The sequence below is a fragment of the Pristiophorus japonicus genome, chromosome 11, assembly GCF_044704955.1.
Source record: "Pristiophorus japonicus isolate sPriJap1 chromosome 11, sPriJap1.hap1, whole genome shotgun sequence".
In the NCBI taxonomy this organism is placed as follows: Eukaryota; Metazoa; Chordata; class Chondrichthyes; family Pristiophoridae; genus Pristiophorus; species Pristiophorus japonicus.
Genome location: NC_091987.1, coordinates 129,768,270 through 129,786,870, shown reverse-complemented (window position 1 = coordinate 129,786,870; position 18,601 = coordinate 129,768,270). Strand labels below are relative to the sequence as shown.

The 18,601-nt window shown below is 46.8% G+C and overlaps 1 protein-coding gene across 1 annotated transcript in view; it reads right to left on the bottom strand.

Annotated features, from left to right (window-relative positions):
- LOC139276294 (succinate--CoA ligase [ADP-forming] subunit beta, mitochondrial-like) overlaps nucleotides 1-18,601 on the bottom strand; it is a 120,028-nt gene that overhangs the window by 56,781 nt on the left and 44,646 nt on the right. Inside the window, exons 3-4 of the mRNA XM_070894062.1 lie at nucleotides 11,487-11,586; nucleotides 1,382-1,544 (exon numbers count right to left, since the gene is read on the bottom strand). Of these exons, the coding sequence (XP_070750163.1) occupies nucleotides 1,382-1,544; nucleotides 11,487-11,586 (263 nt within the window). The remainder of the gene's footprint in view (nucleotides 1-1,381; nucleotides 1,545-11,486; nucleotides 11,587-18,601) is intronic.

Sequence of the window (18,601 nt, the reverse complement as noted above, 5' to 3'; positions counted from 1 at the left end):
ATAAATACCTTCACAACAACATTAAAGAAGCAAAGTACATTTAAAGCGTTAAGCACTAAACAAAGCAGTACATTTAAAGCACCAAGCACTAAACGAAGCACAAAAAGTAATAAGCAATTAATTAATAAAAAATAGAAGGAACCCTGCACCTAAAGCACCAAGACCAAAGTAATAAGTAATCAATCAATACAAAAGAGAAGTCCTACCTTTGTGAAGGGAAGGTGTCTCTGTCAGTGTTTCTCACTGTAGTGACTCTCTCTCTCTGTATCTGACAGTGGGGGGTGCGTGTGCGCGCGGGGGTGGTGTGTGGGGGGAGGTGTGTGTGTGGGGGGAGGTGTGTGTGTGGGGGGAGGTGTGTGTGTGGGGGGAGGTGTGTGTGTGGGGGGAGGTGTGTGTGTGGGGGGAGGTGTGTGTGTGGGGGGAGGTGTGTGTGTGGGGGGAGGTGTGTGTGTGGGGGGAGGTGTGTGTGTGGGGGGAGGTGTGTGTGTGTGGGGGGTGTGTGTGGGTGGGGGGTGTGCGGTGGAGGGTGTGGGGGGGGGGGGGGGGAAGGCTGGACGGAGGCACCCCTGCTCTCTCCTCCGGCCCTTCGATCATTGAGTGACTCCCAACCCACGCTCCTCCATCCCTGTTGCCACGCTGCCCCCCCCCCCCCCCTCCCCCTCCCGGTATCCACGTCCCTGCTCCTCCTGGTACCCACGCTCCCTCCGGTATTGCGCAGGCGCTTATGCTCCAACGCGCCTTGCGCAACGCTGTCGGCACTGAGAAGGTGGCATGATCCCCCCTCTGCCCCCCTGCAGGCAGGCTCCTCCCCAGAGAGACTACGCTGCACCACGCCACGGTCCAGGAGGACTGAAGAATTGCTGCAGAATATTCCGGTGCACCTTCGAGCCCAGGCAGGTCACGTAAGTCTCGGAGGTGCGCCGTTTTCACCAGATGCCGAAACTTGGGCCCAGAAACACCAGGACTTCTCTCCCCTCCTTTAAGACACTCCATAAAACCTATCTCTGACCAAGTGTTTTGTCACCTGTCCTAATGTCTCCTTCTTTGGCTCAATATCAATTTCTTTGTTTAATTACACTACCGTGAAGCACCTTGGGACGTTTCACTGTTAAAGGTGATAGGGCAATGGTCCTGTATTTTTTAATTCACACTCTACACATTATAAATAATCTATACTCTCGAGGCAGAAGAAACAAAAGATTTTGAACCTAAAGCTGACTGAAGCATATCCCTATTAAATCTCCTACTTCAGGGTTCCCTCAATAGAACATAAAGTAGAAAAATATGAACTTCATTTTTGTTTTAAACAATGTCACACAACAAAAATGAACCCAGCACTACAAGAAGAAATAAAATCACCAAACTTGGCTATGTTACTCACCTGAAATGACTTTTCCAGTGTTATTGCAAAGTAATACTCTCTCCTCGAGTACCTTCGCTCACAGATAAACACCTGGTTGCATATCCTTCCTTTCTTTCCTGTCTGTTTGGTAAATAACTTCTTTCCAATCATTTTCGAAGAGATATCCCGGGCTTCCTCTGGACTGTAATGGAGATAAGTCATCAACCAACTTGCTTTTCATTGCTAGACATGCAGAAAGACTTCACAATATGAATGAGACATCTCCTGAACTACTCAGTATGAATGAGATAAAATCTTTTGAAAGGCTCACTTTAAGATACAGTAGTGCTAGAAATGATTTGTTTCCTTCATACAGACACCCCTGAAACAAAGGCCTTGATATTTAGGGGGAGGCAGGGAGGGAGCAAGGTAGTGGGTGGGGGGGAAACCCAGAAATCCCAGGGACGCAGACATCCTGCCGAATTTAACAGCAGGCCCTCCTCATGATTTTTTTAAAATTCCGTTCCCCGTCTGGTAGTCAAACCAGCAACTGGGAGGGAAAAGAAAATTGCAGGTTTGCGGGTGGTGGGGGAGAAAGTCAGACTGGTATTTGGGAAGGAGGGAAAGATGGCGGGGCAGAAGGCTCGAGATTGCCAAGGAAGGGGCGACCAGCCAAGTGCGGAGGCAAGGAGAAGCCTCGATCAACAGGTTTACTGGAGTGGCTGGGGGAGCACCCATGCTCCTCCTGGCCCACAAGCAATTGCACTGTGGGAGTCTGATTTAAATAGGTTAATGAAATGTTCCACGTCTCCAAGTCAGGACACAGACACAGCACACAACCTGCCGCCGTAAAAATAGCAACAGGCACGTACATGGCGATTTGGGGTCGCGTTTCGCCATCTTTAACGCCCCCATCGCGAGTGTTAATATTGACCCCAAAGTGTCTTAGTGTTTTGTTACATGATCATACAAAATACATCACTATGCGTTCTCGAAGGTACAATTAGTAAACCAATGCCTGCCAGGCACAGATTAATTCCTGGGGCACCTCGTCTAGCAATCTTAAGGTGATAGATTTTTAAAATTCAGCTAATAAAGCTGTCATGAATGCAGTGGGCTTTTGGCTGGAGTAGCAATGAGGGAATGAGGATAGAGCTAAGGGAGGTAAACTAGAGAATACAAGAATGAGACACCATGGATAAATAAAGATAGCATTCACACACAAGGCTTGATAATGGAGAAGGGAAGAGAGATTTAGGGGCAAGGTGGAAAGAGATAATTAGAATAGGAGGAGGCTCATGTATACACAAACAGTTGGGCTGAGATGTAATTCTATGTAATCGAGAACAATAAAGCTGTTCAAATATGTAAAATTGGAAAAGCATAACTTGTTAAATAGCATAATGAATTCAAGAAAGGTGTGTTAGGTTTGATCAACCTCTTTCTTGTATTTAAATCCCTTTATGGCCTCGCCAGTCCCCATCTCTGTAACCTCCTCCGGTCCTACAACCCCACCGAGGTGGGCAAGGGCGGGCGCAAGAGAGAGAGGGAGGGAAGGAAGCAAGAGAGAAAAGAGAAAGAGACAGAAGTGAGGAAAGGGAATGAGAAACAGAGAGAAGATTTGATTGGGAGAGAGAGAAATAGAAATATAGGAATAAGGAAAGAGAAAAAGGGGGGGTGGGGGAACGACAGAGAGAGAGAGAGATCCCGAGATTGAGAGAGAGAGAACTGAAATCTAAATCCAGGCTCAGACTGGAATCGTCGCCCCAGCTCAGCATTCCGCACGGTAACAAATGGGAATCTGTTCCACCTCCGCCGCCTCCAGGCTAGATCCAAGGTCATCCCATCCTCGGTCATCAAACTATAGTACGCAGACAATGCTTGCGTCTGCGCACACTCGGGAGACCAAACTCCAAGCCATCGTCAACACCTTCACCAAGGTGTATGAAAGCATGGGCCTTACTCAAAACACTAAACATCCGTAAGACAAAGGTCCTCCACTAACCTGACCCTGCCACACAGCACTGCCCCCTGGTTATCAAAAGGCCCGGTGAGGCCTTGGACAACGTGGACCATTTTCCATTCTTCGGGAGCCTACTGTCAGTCAGGACAGATATCGATGACGAGGTCCAACACGACCTTCAGTGCGCCAGCGCAGCCTTCGGTCACCGGAGGAAGAGGGTGTTTGAATTCCAGGACCTCAAGTCTGGCACCAAGCTTATGGTCTACAGGGCAGAAGTGATACCTGCCCTCCTACATGGCTCAGAGACGTGGACTATATACAGCAGACACATCAAAGCACTGGAGAAGTACCACCAGCAATGCCTCCGCAAGATCCTGCAAATCCAATGGGAGGGCAGACACATCAATGTCAGTATTCTCGCCCAGGCTAACATCCCCAGCATCGAAGCACTGACCATGCTCGATCAGCTCCGCTGGGTAGGCCACATCGTCCACATGCCCGACACAAAACTCCCAAAGCAAGCGCTCTTCTCGGAGCCTCGACACAGAAAGAAAGCCCCTGGTGGGCAAAGTAAACAATTCAAGGACACCCTCAAACCCTCCTTGATAAAATGCAACATCCTCACCAACTCCTGGGAATTCATAGCCCACGACCACCCAAAGTGGAGGAAGAGCATCCGAGGGGGCGGTAAGCACTTTTGAGTCTCATCGCCGAGAGCAAACAGAAACCAAGCACAAACAGCGTGCGTCAACCCAGGCTCCCCACCCATCCTTTCCTTCAACCACTGTTCGCCCCACCTGTGACAGAGACTGTAGGTCCCACATTGGACTCTTCAGTCACTTGAGAACTCATTTTGAGAGTGGAAGTAAGTCATCCTCGACTATGAGAGACTGCCTATGATGATGATGATGCTCACCTCACATTATACAGCAGCCCAGATATAGGTGCGAAAAATAAAGATTTAATACATAATCAATCTAACTCCAAACAACTACCAAAATAAACAGTGCAGAAAAATAACAAACGTCATTTACCACCCTTGTGCATTTCCTTATTGTTATGTATGCAACAACTTGTAACCAGCATTCTACCGCCACCAGAGGGCGCATCTGTTGGAGTCCCAAGGGATCCCAGCATCCCTTGGGAGCACTGCATATGAGCAGGCCTCCCATGCTGTGCCAGCAGTCTGGAGTCAGAAGAAAGAGATTAAGGTCACACTTAATCAAGTCTACAGTACTCAGTCACATTGCTTTATTTGAGACATAACAACTGGCGACGAGTAATAGATAACGAACCATCACGCGAAAATGCAGAGAACTGTTGGTATCCTGGAGAAATTCTCAGATGACGACGATCGGGAAAGCCTTCGTGGAGCGACTCGACCAATACTCCGTGACCAACGAGCTGGAAGGGAATGAGAACGCTGCCAAACGAAGGGCGATCCTCCTCACCGTCTGAGGGGCAACAACCTATGGCCTCATGAAGAATCTTTTTGCTCCGGTGAAACCAACAACCAAATCATAAGAAGAACTGTGTACGCTGGTCCGGGAACACCTAAATCCGAAGGAGCGCGTTCTGATGGCAAGGTATCAATCTTATACATGTCAACGGTCTGAAGGCCAGGAAGTGGCGAGCTACGTCGCTGAACTAAGGCGCCTTTTGCAGGACATTGCGAATTTGGTGGATTCCTGGAGCAAATGCTAAGAGACTTTTTTTTGTGCTTGGCATTGGCCATGAGGTTATCCTTCGCAAACTATTGACTGTTGAAATATCGAACCTGAGCAAAACCATAATGATAGCCCAGGCATTTATGTCCACCAGCGATAACACCAAACAAATTTTGCAGCATAACAATGCATCGGCAAGAACTGTACACAAAGTAACGTCATTTTCAGGCAGAAATGCAAATGGCAGAACGTACACGCCTGCAGCTGCACGACCTCAGAGTCCTCCATCAAGTGTGAATGCGAAGCGATTAACACCTTGTTGGCGCTGCGGAGGTGATCATCAAGCCCATCAATGCCGCTTCAAACACTATGCGTGCAAAGGCTGTGGAACAATGGGACACCTCCAGCAAATGTGCAGACGAGCTGCAAACCACCACGTTGCAGAGGAAGACCGATCCATGGCGGATCAAACTGAACTAGAGACTCGAACTGAGGAGGCAGAAGTGTACAGGGTACACACCTTCACCACAAAATATCCACCGATCATGTTAAAAGTTGAACTGAATGGAATTCCAGTATCCATGTAATTGGACACGGATGCGAGTCAGTCTATCATGAGCAAAAAGGCCTTCGAGAGGCTGTGGTGCAACAAGGCACAAAGGCCCAAGCTGAGCCCTATTCATACCAAGTTGAGAACTTGCACAAAAGAGCTGATCCCTGTAATTGGCAGTGCAGCAATAAAAGTCTCCTATGATGGAGCTGTGCACGAACTACCACTATGGATTGTACCAGAAGATGGCCCCACACTGTTCGGCTGAAGGTTGGCTGGGAAAAATCCGCTAGAACTGTGACGGCATCCGAACGCTTTCATCTGTCGACGACGCCTCATGTGCCCAAGTTTTGAGCAAGTTCCCGTCGGTGTTTGAGCCAGGCATCGGAAATTTCTCTGGGGCGAAGGTGCAGATCCACTTGGTTCCCGGTACATGACCCATCCACCACAGGGCACTGGCGGTGCCATACATGATGCAAGAGAAAATGGAAATAGAGCTGGACAGGCTGCAACGAGGGGCATCATCGCGTCGGTGGAGTTCAACGAATGGGCCAGTCCGATTGTTCCGGTTCTCAAGGGCGATGGCACGGTCAGAATTTGTAGGGACTATAAAGTAACGATTAACCGTTTTTCGCTGCAGGACCAGTATCCGCTACCCAAGGCAGACGACCTATTTGCGACGCTGGCAGGAGGGATGACATTCACCAAGTTGGACCTGACCTCAACCTACATGATGCAGGAGCTGGCAGAATCTTTGAAAGGCCTCACCTGCATCAACACGCACAAAGGTCTGTTCATCTACAATAGATGCGCGGCTATTTTTCAAAGGAACATGGAATGTCTGCTAAAGTCGGTTCCGCGCACCATGGTTTTCCAGGATGACATATTGATCACAGGTCGGGACACCATCGAACACTTGCAGAACCTGGACGAGGTTCTAAGTCGGCTAGATCGTGTGAGACTCAGGTTGAAACGCTCGAAGTGTGTTTTCCTGGTGCCAGTGGTCAAGTCTTAGGGAGAAGAATTGCAGCAGACGGCATCTGACCCACCGACGCCAAGACGGAGGCCATAAAGAACGCGCCGAAACCACAGAACGTGACGGAGCGGTCGTTCCTGGGATTTCTCAATTATTTTGGTAATTTCCTACCTGGGTTAAGCACCTTGCTCGAACCTCTACATTTGTTGCTACGCAAGGGAGATGACTGGGTATGGGGGAAATCACGAGATACTGCTTTTGAGAAAGCCAGAAATCTGATATGTTCCAACAAACTGCTTATTCTGTATGACCCATGTAAACGTTTAGTGCTAGCTTGCGATGCGTCTTCGTACGGGGTCGGGTGTGTTACAACAAGCAAACGAATCAGGAACATTGCAACCGGTCGCTTATGCGCCCAGGAGTTTGTCCAAGGCCGAAAGGGCCTACAGCATGACTGAAAAAGAAGCTCTGGCATGCGTTTACGGGGTGAAAAAAAATGCACCAGTATCTGTTTGGGATTAAGTTAGAGTTAGAAACTGACCATAAGTCGCTCATATCGCTATTCTCAGAAAGCAAAGATATTAATACTAATGCCTCTGCTCGCATCCAAAGATGGGCGCTCACGCTGTCTGCATATAACCATGTAATTCGCCACAGGCCAGGCACAGAGAACTGCGCTGATGCTCTCAGTCAGTTAGCTACCATTGTCCATCACCGGGGTGGAAATGGCACAGCCTGCAGACTTGCTCTTGGTGATGGATGCATTTGAAAACAAAAAGTCACCCGTTACAGCCCACCAGATCAGGACCTGGACCAGCCAGGATCCTTTACTGTCCCTTGTAAAAAAAAAAAACTGTGTCCTCCATAGGAGCTGGTCCAGCGTCCCAGCGGAGATGCATGAAGAGATCAAGCCGTTCCGGCGGTGCAAAGACGAAATGTCCATACAGGTGGACTGTCTTTTGTGGGGTAATCGCGTGGTTTTGCCTAAGAAAGGCAGGGAAACGTTTATACTCGACCTATACAGTACCCACTCTGGCATAGTAATGATGAAAGCTATAGCCAGATCCCATGTGTGGTGGCCTGGCATCGACTCAGATTTGGAGTCTTGCGTGCACCAGTGCAACACTTGCTCTCAACTGAGCAATGCACCCAGGGAGGCACCGCTAAGTTTGTGGTCACGGCCCTCCAAACCGTGGTCTAGGATCCACGCTGATTCCACTGGTCCGTTTCTAGACAAAATGTTTTTGGTTGTTGTGGATGCTTATTCAAAATGGATTGAGTGTGTAATAATGTCTGTAAGCACGTCCACTGCCACCATCGAAAGCCTACGAGCCATGTTTGCCATGCACGCCCTGCCTAATGTCCTTGTCAGTGACAATGGGCCGTGCTTCACCAGCGCTGAATTCAAGGAATTCATGACCTGCAATGGGATCAAGCACGTCACACATCTGCCCCGTTCAAGCCCGCAACTAACGGCCGGGCAGAACGGGCAGTCCAAACCATCAAGCAAAGCTTGAAACGTGTGTAAGAAGACGCCCAGCAGACCCGCCAGTCTGGAGTCCTGCTCAGCTACCGCACAAGACCCCACTCACTCACTGGGGTGCCCCCTGCCGAACTGCTCATGAAAAGGGCACTCAAAAGAAGGCTCTCTCTAGTCCACCTTGATCTCCATGATCATGGAGGGCAGGCGGCATCAACAAAGCACGTACCATGATTGCACAAATTTGTCACGCGATATTGAAGTCAATGACCCTGTATTTGTACTCAACTATAGACATGGTTCCAAATGGCTTGCTGGCACTGCCGTAGCCAAAGAAGGGAGTAGAGTGTTTGAGGTCAAACTTGCAAAAGGACTAACTTGCAGAAAGCATTTGGACCAAACCAAACTGCGATTCACAGACAGCCACGAGCAACCTAAAGAGGACACCACCAACTTCGACCCTCCGATACACACACAAGTGGCAACCGACAGCACGGTTGACCATGAAGCTGAACTCATCATCCCCAGCAGCCCAGCAAGGCCAGCTGCGCAGCAGCCCAGTGAAGACCCAACCAACTCACCTGCACCTGTGTTTGTACCGAGACGATTGACTAGGGAGTGGAAAGCCCCAAGAGCATCTCACCCTGTAAATAAGTGTACTATTGACTTTGGGGAGGAATAATGTTATGTATGCAACACCTTGTAACCAGCATTCTACCGCCACCAGAGGGCACAGTTGTTGGAGTCCCAATGGATCCCAGCATCCCTTGGGAGCACTGCACATAAGCAGGCCTCCCATGCTGTGCCAGCACTCTGGAGTCAGAATATAGACACTAAGGTCACACTTAAGTCTACAGTACTCACGCCACATTGCTTTATTTGAAACATAACATTTACAACCCCTCTTACATGTGCCTAACCTGCGACTTCGCCTCAAGTGTCTCCACTGTGGCTGACTCACAGAAGTGGGAAAGCTGCTGTCTTCCCTGTGTGGAAGCTGCAGATGTCCTTTTAGGACGCCTAGAGGATGAGACTTGGGAGTTAATAAAGGAGAACAGGGAAATGGCAGAGACGTTGAACAAATATTTTGTAGCGGTCTTCACAGTAGAAGACACTAAAAACATCCCAATAGTGGATAATCAAGGGGCTATAGGGAGGGAGGAATATCGCTAAAGAAAAAGTACTCGGTAAAATAATGGGACTAAAGGTGGACAAGTCCCCTGACCTGATGAATCTTAAAGGAAGTGGCTGCGGAGATAGTGGATGCATTGATTGTGATCTAACAAAATTCCCTGGATTCTGGGGTGGTCCCAGCGGGTTGGAAAACCACAAATGTAACGCCCCTATTTAAAAAAGGAGGCAGACAGAAAGCAGGAAACTATAGACCAGTTAGCCTAACATCTGTTGTTAGGAAAATGCTGAAGTCCATTATTAAGGAAGCAATTGCGGGACATTTGAAAAAGCATAATTCAATTAAGCAGAGTCAACATAGTTTTATGAAAGGGAAATCGTGTTTGACAAATTTGCTGGAGTTCTTTGAGGATGTAACGAGCAGGGTGGATAACTAGTGTATTTGGATTTCCAGAAGGCATTCGATAAGGTGTCACATAAAAGGTTACTGCACAAGATAAAAGTTCACAGGGTTGGGGGTAATATATTAACATGGATAAAGGATTGGCTAACTAACAGAAAACAGAGAGTCGGGATAAATGGGTAATTTTCCCGTTGGCAAACAGTAACTAGTGAGGTGCCGCATGGATTGGTGCTGGGGCCTCAACTATTTACAATCTATATTAATGACTTGGATGAAGGGACAGAGTGTAATGTTGCCAAGTTTTCTGATGATACAAAAATGGGTGGGAAAGCAAATTGTGAGGAGGACACAAAAAAATCTGCAAAGGAATATAGACAGACTAGGTGAGTAGGCAAAAATTTGGCAGATGGAGTATAATGTGGGAAAATCTGAGGTTATCCACTTTGGCAGAAAAAATAGAAAAGAAAATTATAATTTAAATGGAGAAAAATTGCAAAGTGCTGCAGTACAAAGGGTCCTGGGGATCCTTGTGCATGAAACACAAAAAGTTAGCATGCAGGTACAGCAAGTAATCAGGAAGGCAAATGGAATGTTGGCCTTTATTGCAAGGGGGAGAGTGTATAAAAGCAGAGAAGTCCTGCTACAACTATACAGGGTATTGGTAAGGCCACACCTGGAGTACTGCATGCAGTTTTGGTCTCCATATTTAAGGAAGGATATACTTGCACTGGAGGCTGTTCAGAAAAGGTTCATTAGGTTGATTCCGGAGAGGAGAGGGTTGACTTATGAAGATAGGTTGGGCAAAGAGTTCAGAAGAATGAGAGGTGATCTTATCGAAACATATAAGATAATGAAGGGGCTAGACAAGGTGGATGCAGAGAGGATATTTCCACGCATAGGGGAAACTAAAACTAGGGGGCATAGTCTCAGAATAAAGGGTCGCCCATTTAAAACTGAGATGGAGGAATTTCTTCTCTGAGGGTTGTAAATCTGTGGAATTCGCTGCCCCAGAGAGCTGTGGAGGCTGGGTCATTGAATATACTTAAGGCAGAGATAGCCAGATTTTTGAGCGATAAGGGAATAAAGGGTTATGGGGAGAGGGCAAGGAAGTGGAGCCGAGTCCATGATCAGATCAGCTATGATCTTATTAAATGGCGGAGTAGGCTCGAGAGGCCTCGCATGGGAGCAAGGAACCAAATGGCATAGTGCCATGCTGGTCAGGAAAGAAATATGGGGATTATAATGGATTAATCTATGAAGCCATCAGCACAGTGCTCGGTTGCAGTAAAAATAGGCGAGTCAGTACCAGACTGTGTTAGTATTGATTGAATTGTAGCTTTTCTGGCTTACCACTAAAGCTATGAGCTGAAAACATCAGACATAAAACCTTCTTAATGTGTGTATTACACCATGTCCAAATTAAGTATAATTGTTATTTTTTTGAATGACTGAATACCTATAGTGTATTCAACAGCTGCACCAGATTTTAAAATGCACTGCTCCATGGAGCTGGGATGTGGGTTACATTCCTGGCCTCTGCTAACCTTTGCATCCCAGCTGCACTCAGCCATTCCTGATCAGAAAAAAATGCACATTTCTGCAAAATTACAAATCAGGTTTGGATTCATATGTATGGTTTCATTTTGAATATAATTTCACAATTTCTAGTTACACCAGATCTGCCAAATCTCAATCATCTAGAGTGAGCCACTCACTTCGGACTGAAAATTCAGCCTATTTTAATGTACCTCACTCTTGAAGGTAAACACAGACCAAAATGTTTAAATGGGTTTGTACCCACTTTAATTGTTTTCAATCACGTACATTTAAAAAAAACATTGTCCAAACATTTCTCCATGTTGACAGATCTTGTTGCATGTATGGAAACAGAGACAGATGCTCTTACAAACAGCCAAACCTTGTATACATGCTTTAAGAAGGGATTAAAAATGTGGTTTACCTTATAATACTTACGAATAAACAATTCTGACTCCTCCTTTCAAACCACCTTCAAATACCCCTTTTCCTCTGCCACCAGCTAATATTTGTGCTTTTACAACAAGGTCCTTTGAACCTGTAATGCGAAACAAAATGTTACAGTGCAGGCCTCAAATAATTCTGCAGTATTTATAACCTACTTGGCTCGGTATCCACTTACCTGTTCAGTACAGAGTGCCAACGCCTACCAAAATATACATTGTTCATTCATCACCAGTGGGAAAAACTGCACTACATTTTTCCAAATTGTCTTAAAACAAAAATACAGATCCATAGAATTAGTATTTTAGGAATGCACGCACACGCACACACACACAAACACAAGACAACCGTGCAGATGAAATATCTGCAGTATTTATTGCCAGTCAGGACTATCAATAAACAGACTCTGCCTGGCCTTCCAGAGATACCAGGCAATCTAGAGCCTCTTCTTAGAAGCCTGCATTGCCCAGACACCATCCACTCACCCCACCAAACAACCTCTTCATAATCCCTTCTCTTTATAGGCAGAACCCTTGATATCCAAACAAACTCTAGGAACTGTCACTTAATGCAACTGACCCCCAACAAATGCATGGTTCCCAGCATGTAAATCATTGTACTGATAATCCCAATCTACCCAATGTTTTCACCTGCAAATATTGTGACAAAACTGTCCAGTAACTACCAAAATATACTCTCATTCATTCTTCCAAAGAATAAAAAAAACCTTGCAACAGGGAAATTGGTCAGGTATCCATGTATTTATTCATCCTAGACAAGAACATTCTCCCAAAGCATTTTCTTGTACCTATCCCAGTAACAAACTATTGATACCCAAACCTCCCATGTCTAAGAAATGACAGATTGGTTTCAAATGTCCTTTGCTAATATGCAATTATAGAGTCAAATTACCCGACAGTAAAAGCACTGTGAAATAAATTAGGAGGAAAGAGCAAGAAATTATTCTCTGTGGTCATAGAATTACTGCTGGTGAAAGAGAGAATGAGACGGAGATGGAATTAGAATAGGATGGGAGAGGGAGGGGGGGGGAAATGAAAGACAAGGATAAGTGAATAAGAGATAGGGAATAGAACACAGGAAAGAATGGAAAAAGAGAAGGGAAAATGAAATTAGAGAACAGGGAGGCAATAAATCATGAGTGAGAGGGGTACAGCTGAGATGGACAAAAAGGAAATAAGGGAGGGATAGATAGAGGAACCGAGAAGAGGAAATGACAGGCAAGGGGAAACGCAATGAAAGGAGAGGGAATGGGTAAGGTAAGGAGAAATAGGGAATGAGGGAGGAAAGGACTGAGGAAGGGAGACAATGAGAAACAGACAGAAAAGAGTGGGGAAAGAAATAATAGAAGAGGAAAAAGGGAATGACAAATGTAATGAGGGGGACAGAGGAGAAATGAGAGAGGGAGAGGGAGTGGGAGGAGAAGGAACGTGTGAGTGAGACACAGACAGGAAAGGAACAAGAAACAAAGTGATTGAGAGGGGAATGAGTGTGAAGTGGGAATAAGAGGCAGCCGGGGAATATGCCAGAGACTGAGAGAAATGTAATGGGAAAGGAGAAGGAAATGGAGTCCACAAACACAAGCAAGGGATAGAAATTCGTTATCACCAAGAAATGGGCAGTGTTTAGACTAAATAAGGTTCAGCTACGCCACCTGAAGGTGGTCTAGGTAGTACGCAAAATTCATGCACACTCCTCATTAAAACTCAAGCTCATTGGCGTTGCACTGAACAGCTGGACCAATATTGCAACTCATGATTGCCACAGGCTTTTCCCACTACTTAAAGGGTAGGTTCACTGATGCTGCAGCACCTCATTATCAGGCTTGTTGGGTCTGCAGCTGCCCAACAGCAATGCCACAAATACCCTGGACGATGTGGAGGGAGATTGTGGACCACATTACGGGCAGCACTGTGGTCCCCAGGACCCACACCCAGTGCAGGAAGAAGTTTAATGACCTCCCATGGGTGGTCAGGGTGAATGAAGGTTTCAATAAATGCCATATACTATACCACAAGCTCCACACACTGCTCAATGCACCACACCCCCAGCACTGTCTACCAACAATCTCTACCCAGAGAGCTATTCAACTATAGTAGGCACATCACCCAAACAAATTCCACTGAACTTCTCTTTTTCTTGCAGACCAAACTTGGACAGAATCACCGGGAGCAGGAGGGGACAGGCGAACATTGAAGAGCTGAGCCAGATGGAGAATCGGGAGCTGGATATAATTAGGCACCACACTTTTGATGCCGTGGCCACTGGCAATGTTCACCCCCTTAGGGGCAACAACAGTATGTTCAATCCTAATCCTTCTTCTCGCACCCTACTTTCCCCTCATCCCACAATCATTTCTCACTTTCAAGCTACTCTGGCTATATACATGCATTTCTCTCTTCCCCACCCTGTCCCTCACTATAACCCGAATCTTGTGCCTTTCTGCTTTCAGATAATCAGCAAGCACCCGAGCAGCCCGTCCCCAAGGGCACCGCAGAGAGTGAGAGGAGAGAAGAGGAGGAGGAAGAAGTCACTGCATCTCTCGTTTGCAGACAACACCTCAGATCCTGGCAGAATGTGTAATTTAGAGGCTAGTATAGTAGCTGGATCTGCACAGGTACCGCCTCCTCCGTCACAGGACAGCAGATAGATGATTGCGTGGCGATTTGTTACCTCGAGACTTGACTATTCCAACGCACTCCTGGCTGGCCTCCCACATTCTACCCTACATAAACTAGATGTGATCCAAAACTCGGTTGCCCGTATCTTAACTCGCACCGTTCCGCTCACCCATCATCCCTGTACTCACGGACCTACATTGGCTTCCGGTTAAGCAACGCTTCGATTTCAAAATTCTCATCCTTATTTTCAAATCCCTCTATGGCCTCGCCCCTCCCTATCTCTAATCTCCTCCAGCCCCAAAACCTCCCCACTCCCGAAGATGTCTGTGCTCTTCTAATTCTGCCCTCTTGAGTAGCCCTGATTATAATCGCTCAACCATTGGTGGCTGTGCCTTCTGTTGCCTAGGTCCCAAGCTCTGGAACTCCCTGCCTAAACCTCTCCGCCTCTCTTTCCTCCTTCAAGACACTCCTTAAAACCTACCCCTTTCCTGTGCTAATTTCTACTTATGCGGCTTGATGTCAAATTTGTTATCCCATAATACTCCTGTGAGGAGCCTTGGGATTTCTCACTACATTAAAGGTGCGATATAAATACAAGTTGTTGTTGTTGTTGAGAATTTCTAACTTTTCTCTAAACTGGGACAGTGGTTTAAACTAGAAAACTATGACACTTTATTAAATTTATAACTTAATTAGTTGAACTAATTAATAACTATAGTAATTGAATAAAGACCATAAATAAATGAAGCACAGTTAGACCAAGACATGGCAGAGCAGGTTGTGTATCTGGACTGCAGTATGTGGGAGTTTGACAACACAAGACTGTCCCTAGCAAATATGTCTGCAGTAGATGTCTCCATCCCGAATCTCTCCAGTGCAGTCATTGAGCTGGAGTGTGTGTTGAGACACTCCGACACATAAGGGATGGGGAGCAGTATCTGCACAGTTTTCTTCAGACTTCGGTCACACCTCAGAGGTGCAGAATTTGGTGTGACTGATAGTTTGCAGAGTAAGGGGAACCCAGGTAAGAAAGAGAACGAGGATCCAGTCTTGTGTATGGAGAAAGAGTCAGACTGAACACTGGGAGCTCAAAGTAGAGTGTGACCTTAGACTTTTATTGCAGGTCTCCAGAATGCCTCTCCAACCTGTGAAGCCACCTTAATTACCTGTGCTCCCAAGGGATTATGGGATCCCTTGGGACTCCAGGGGATGAGACCTCTGGTGGCTGTACAGAGTAAATACAAGTCCACATATATAACAACACTCCTCCCCCCGGCAAGTGTCAATAGTGTAACTATTTACAATGTGAGTCGATCTGGGGCCCTTCTTGCCCTGGTTGATCGTCTCAGTGTGAAAGCTGGTGTTGTTGAATCATTTGTTGGGCCCTTGCTGGGCTGCTGTGCAACTGGCCTAGCTGGGCTGAACATAAGAACATAAGATCATAAGAACATAAGAATTAGGAACAGGAGTAGGCCATCTAGCCCCTCGAGCCTGCTCCGCCATTCAGAAAGATCATGGCTGATCTGGCCGTGGACTCAGCTCCACTTACCCGCCCACTCCCCATAACCCTTAATTCCCTTATTGGTTAAAAATCTAGCTATCTGTGATTTGAATACATTCAATGAGCTAGCCTCAACTCCTTCCTTAGGCAGAGAATTCCACAGATTCACAACCCTCTGGGAGAAGAAATTCCTTCTCAACTCGGTTTTAAATTGACTCCCCTGTATTTTGAGGCTGTGCCCCCTAGTTCTAGTCTCCCCGACCAGTGGAAACAACCTCTCTGCCTCTATCTTGTCTATCCCTTTCATTATTTTAAATGTTTCTATAAGATCACCCCTCATCCTTCTGAACTCCAACAAGTAAAGACCCAGTCTATTCAATCTATCGTCATAAGGTAGCCCCCTCATCTCCGGAATCAGCCTAGTGAATGGCCTCTGTACCCCCTCCAAGGCTAGTATATCCTTCCTTAAGTAAGGTGACCAAAACTGCACGCAGTACTCCAGGTGCGGCCTCACCAATACCCTGTACAGTTGCAGCAGGACCTCCCTGCTTTTGTACTCCAACCCTCTCGCAATGAAGGCCAACATTCCATTCGCCTTCCTGATTACCTGCTGCACCTGCAAAGTAACTTTTTGGGATTCAAGCACAAGGACCCCCAGGTCCCTCTGCACCGCAGCATGTTGTAATTTCTCCCCATTCAAATAATATTCCCTTTTACTGTTTTTTTTCTCCCCCAAGGTGGATGACCTCACATTTTCCAACATTGTATTCCATCTGCCAAACCTTAGCCCATTCGCTTAACCTATCCAAATCTCTTTGCAGCCTCCCTGTGTCCTCTACACAACCCGCTTCCCCACTAATCTTTGTGTCATCTGCAAATTTTATTACACTACACTCTGTCCCCTCTTCCAGGTCATCTATGTATATTGTAAACAGTTGTGGTCCCAGCACCGATCCCTGTGGCACACCACTAACCACCGACTTCCAACCCGAAAAAGGACCCATTTATCCCGACTCTCTGCTTTCTGTTAGACAGCCAATTCTCTATCCATGCTAATACATTTCCTCTGACTCCGCGTACCTTTATCTTCTGCAGTAACCTTTTGTGTGGCACCTTATTGAATGCCTTTTAGAAATCTAAATACACCACATCCATCGGTACATCTCTATCCACCATGCTCGTTATATCCTCAAAGAATTCCAGTAAATTAGTTAAACATGATTTCCCCTTCATGAATCCATGTTGTGTCTGATTGATTGCACCTATTCTGATGTCCCGCTGTTTCTTCCTTAATGATAGCTTCAAGCATTTTCCCCACTACAGATGTTAAACTAACCGGCCTATAGTTACCTGCCTTTTGTCTACCCCCTTTTTTAAACAGAGGCGTTACATTAGCTGCTTTCCAATCCACTGGTACCTCCCCAGAGTTCAGAGAATTTTGGTAGATTATAACGAAGGCATCTGCTATAACTTCCGCCATCTCTTTTAATATCCTGGGATGCATTTCATCAGGACCAGGGGACTTGTCTTCCTGGAGTCCCATTAGCCTGTCCAGCACTACCTCCCTAGTGATAGTGATTGTCTCAAGGTCCTGGTGTGTTGGGCCCTGCAGGGCCATTGTGGATGATGGGTTCTGCTTTGTGGTCAACCGTGGTGCTGGTTGCCACTGGTGTGTATGTTGGGGGATCAAAAAACAGAGTCCAAGGTGGGTTGCTCAGGATAGTCCGTGAATCTGAGTTTGATTTGGTCCAAGTGTTTCCGGTGAATGAGTCCATTTGAAAGTTTAACCCAAAACACCCTGCTCCCTGCTTTGGCCAGAACAGTGCTGGGACGTCACTTGGCACCTTGTCCATAATTTAATACAAATACAGGATCATTGATTTCAATCTCGCATGACACATTTGCGCTATCATGGTATGCACTTTATTGAAGCCGCCTGCTCTCTACCTGTTCATGTAGATCAGGGTGAACTAACGAGAGCCTTGTCTTAAGTGCGCTTTTCATGAGCAGTTCAGCAGGTGGGATCCCAATGAGTGGGGTCTCGTGCAGTAGCTAAGCAGGATTCGGGATAGGCTAGTCTGCAGAAAGCCTTCAGTTACCCTCTTCAAGCCTTCCTTGATGGTTTGCACTGCTCTCTCTGCCTGACCATTGGACGCTGGTTTAAACGGGGAAGATGTGGCATGTTTGATCCCGTTATGGATCATGAATTCTTTGAACTCAGCACTGGTTAAAAAAAAAAAATAGCCCGTTGTCGCTCACAAGGACATCGGGTTAGCAGTGAGTGACAAACATGGGCCACAGGCTTTCAGTTGTGGCAGCGGACGTGCTAGCCGACATTATCTCACATTCAATCCACTTGGAGTACGCATCTGCAATCACAAGGAACATTTTACCCAAGAACGGGCCTGCATAGTCGACGTGTACCCTAGACCGCGGCTTTGAAGGGCCAAGACCATAAACTTAGCGGCGCCTCCCTGGCCAAATTGCTTAACTGCGAGCAATTATTACATCGGTGAACGCAGGCCTCCAAGTCCGCATCGATACCAGCCACCACACGTGGGATCTGGCTATCGCTTTCATCATTACGATCCCTGGGTAGGTACTGTGGAGGTCATTGATGAAGGTGTCTCTGCTCTTCTTGGGGACCACTATCGATTGCCCCACAGAAAGCAGTCTGCTTGGATAGACATTTCATCTTTGCGCCGCTGGAACGGCTTTATCTCTTCCTGCATTTCCACTGGGACACTGGACCAGCTCCAGTGAAGCACACAGCTTTTGACTAGAGATAATAAGGGGTCCTGGCTTGTCCAGGTTTTGATCTGTCGGGCAGTGACAGGTGATTGCTCACTCTCAAATGCTTCCATAACCATGGCTAGATCTGCGGGCTGCGCCATTTCCACCCCCGTGGTGGGCAGTGGCAGCTTACTGAGAGCATCGGCGTAGTTGTATGTGGACAACATAAGTGCCCA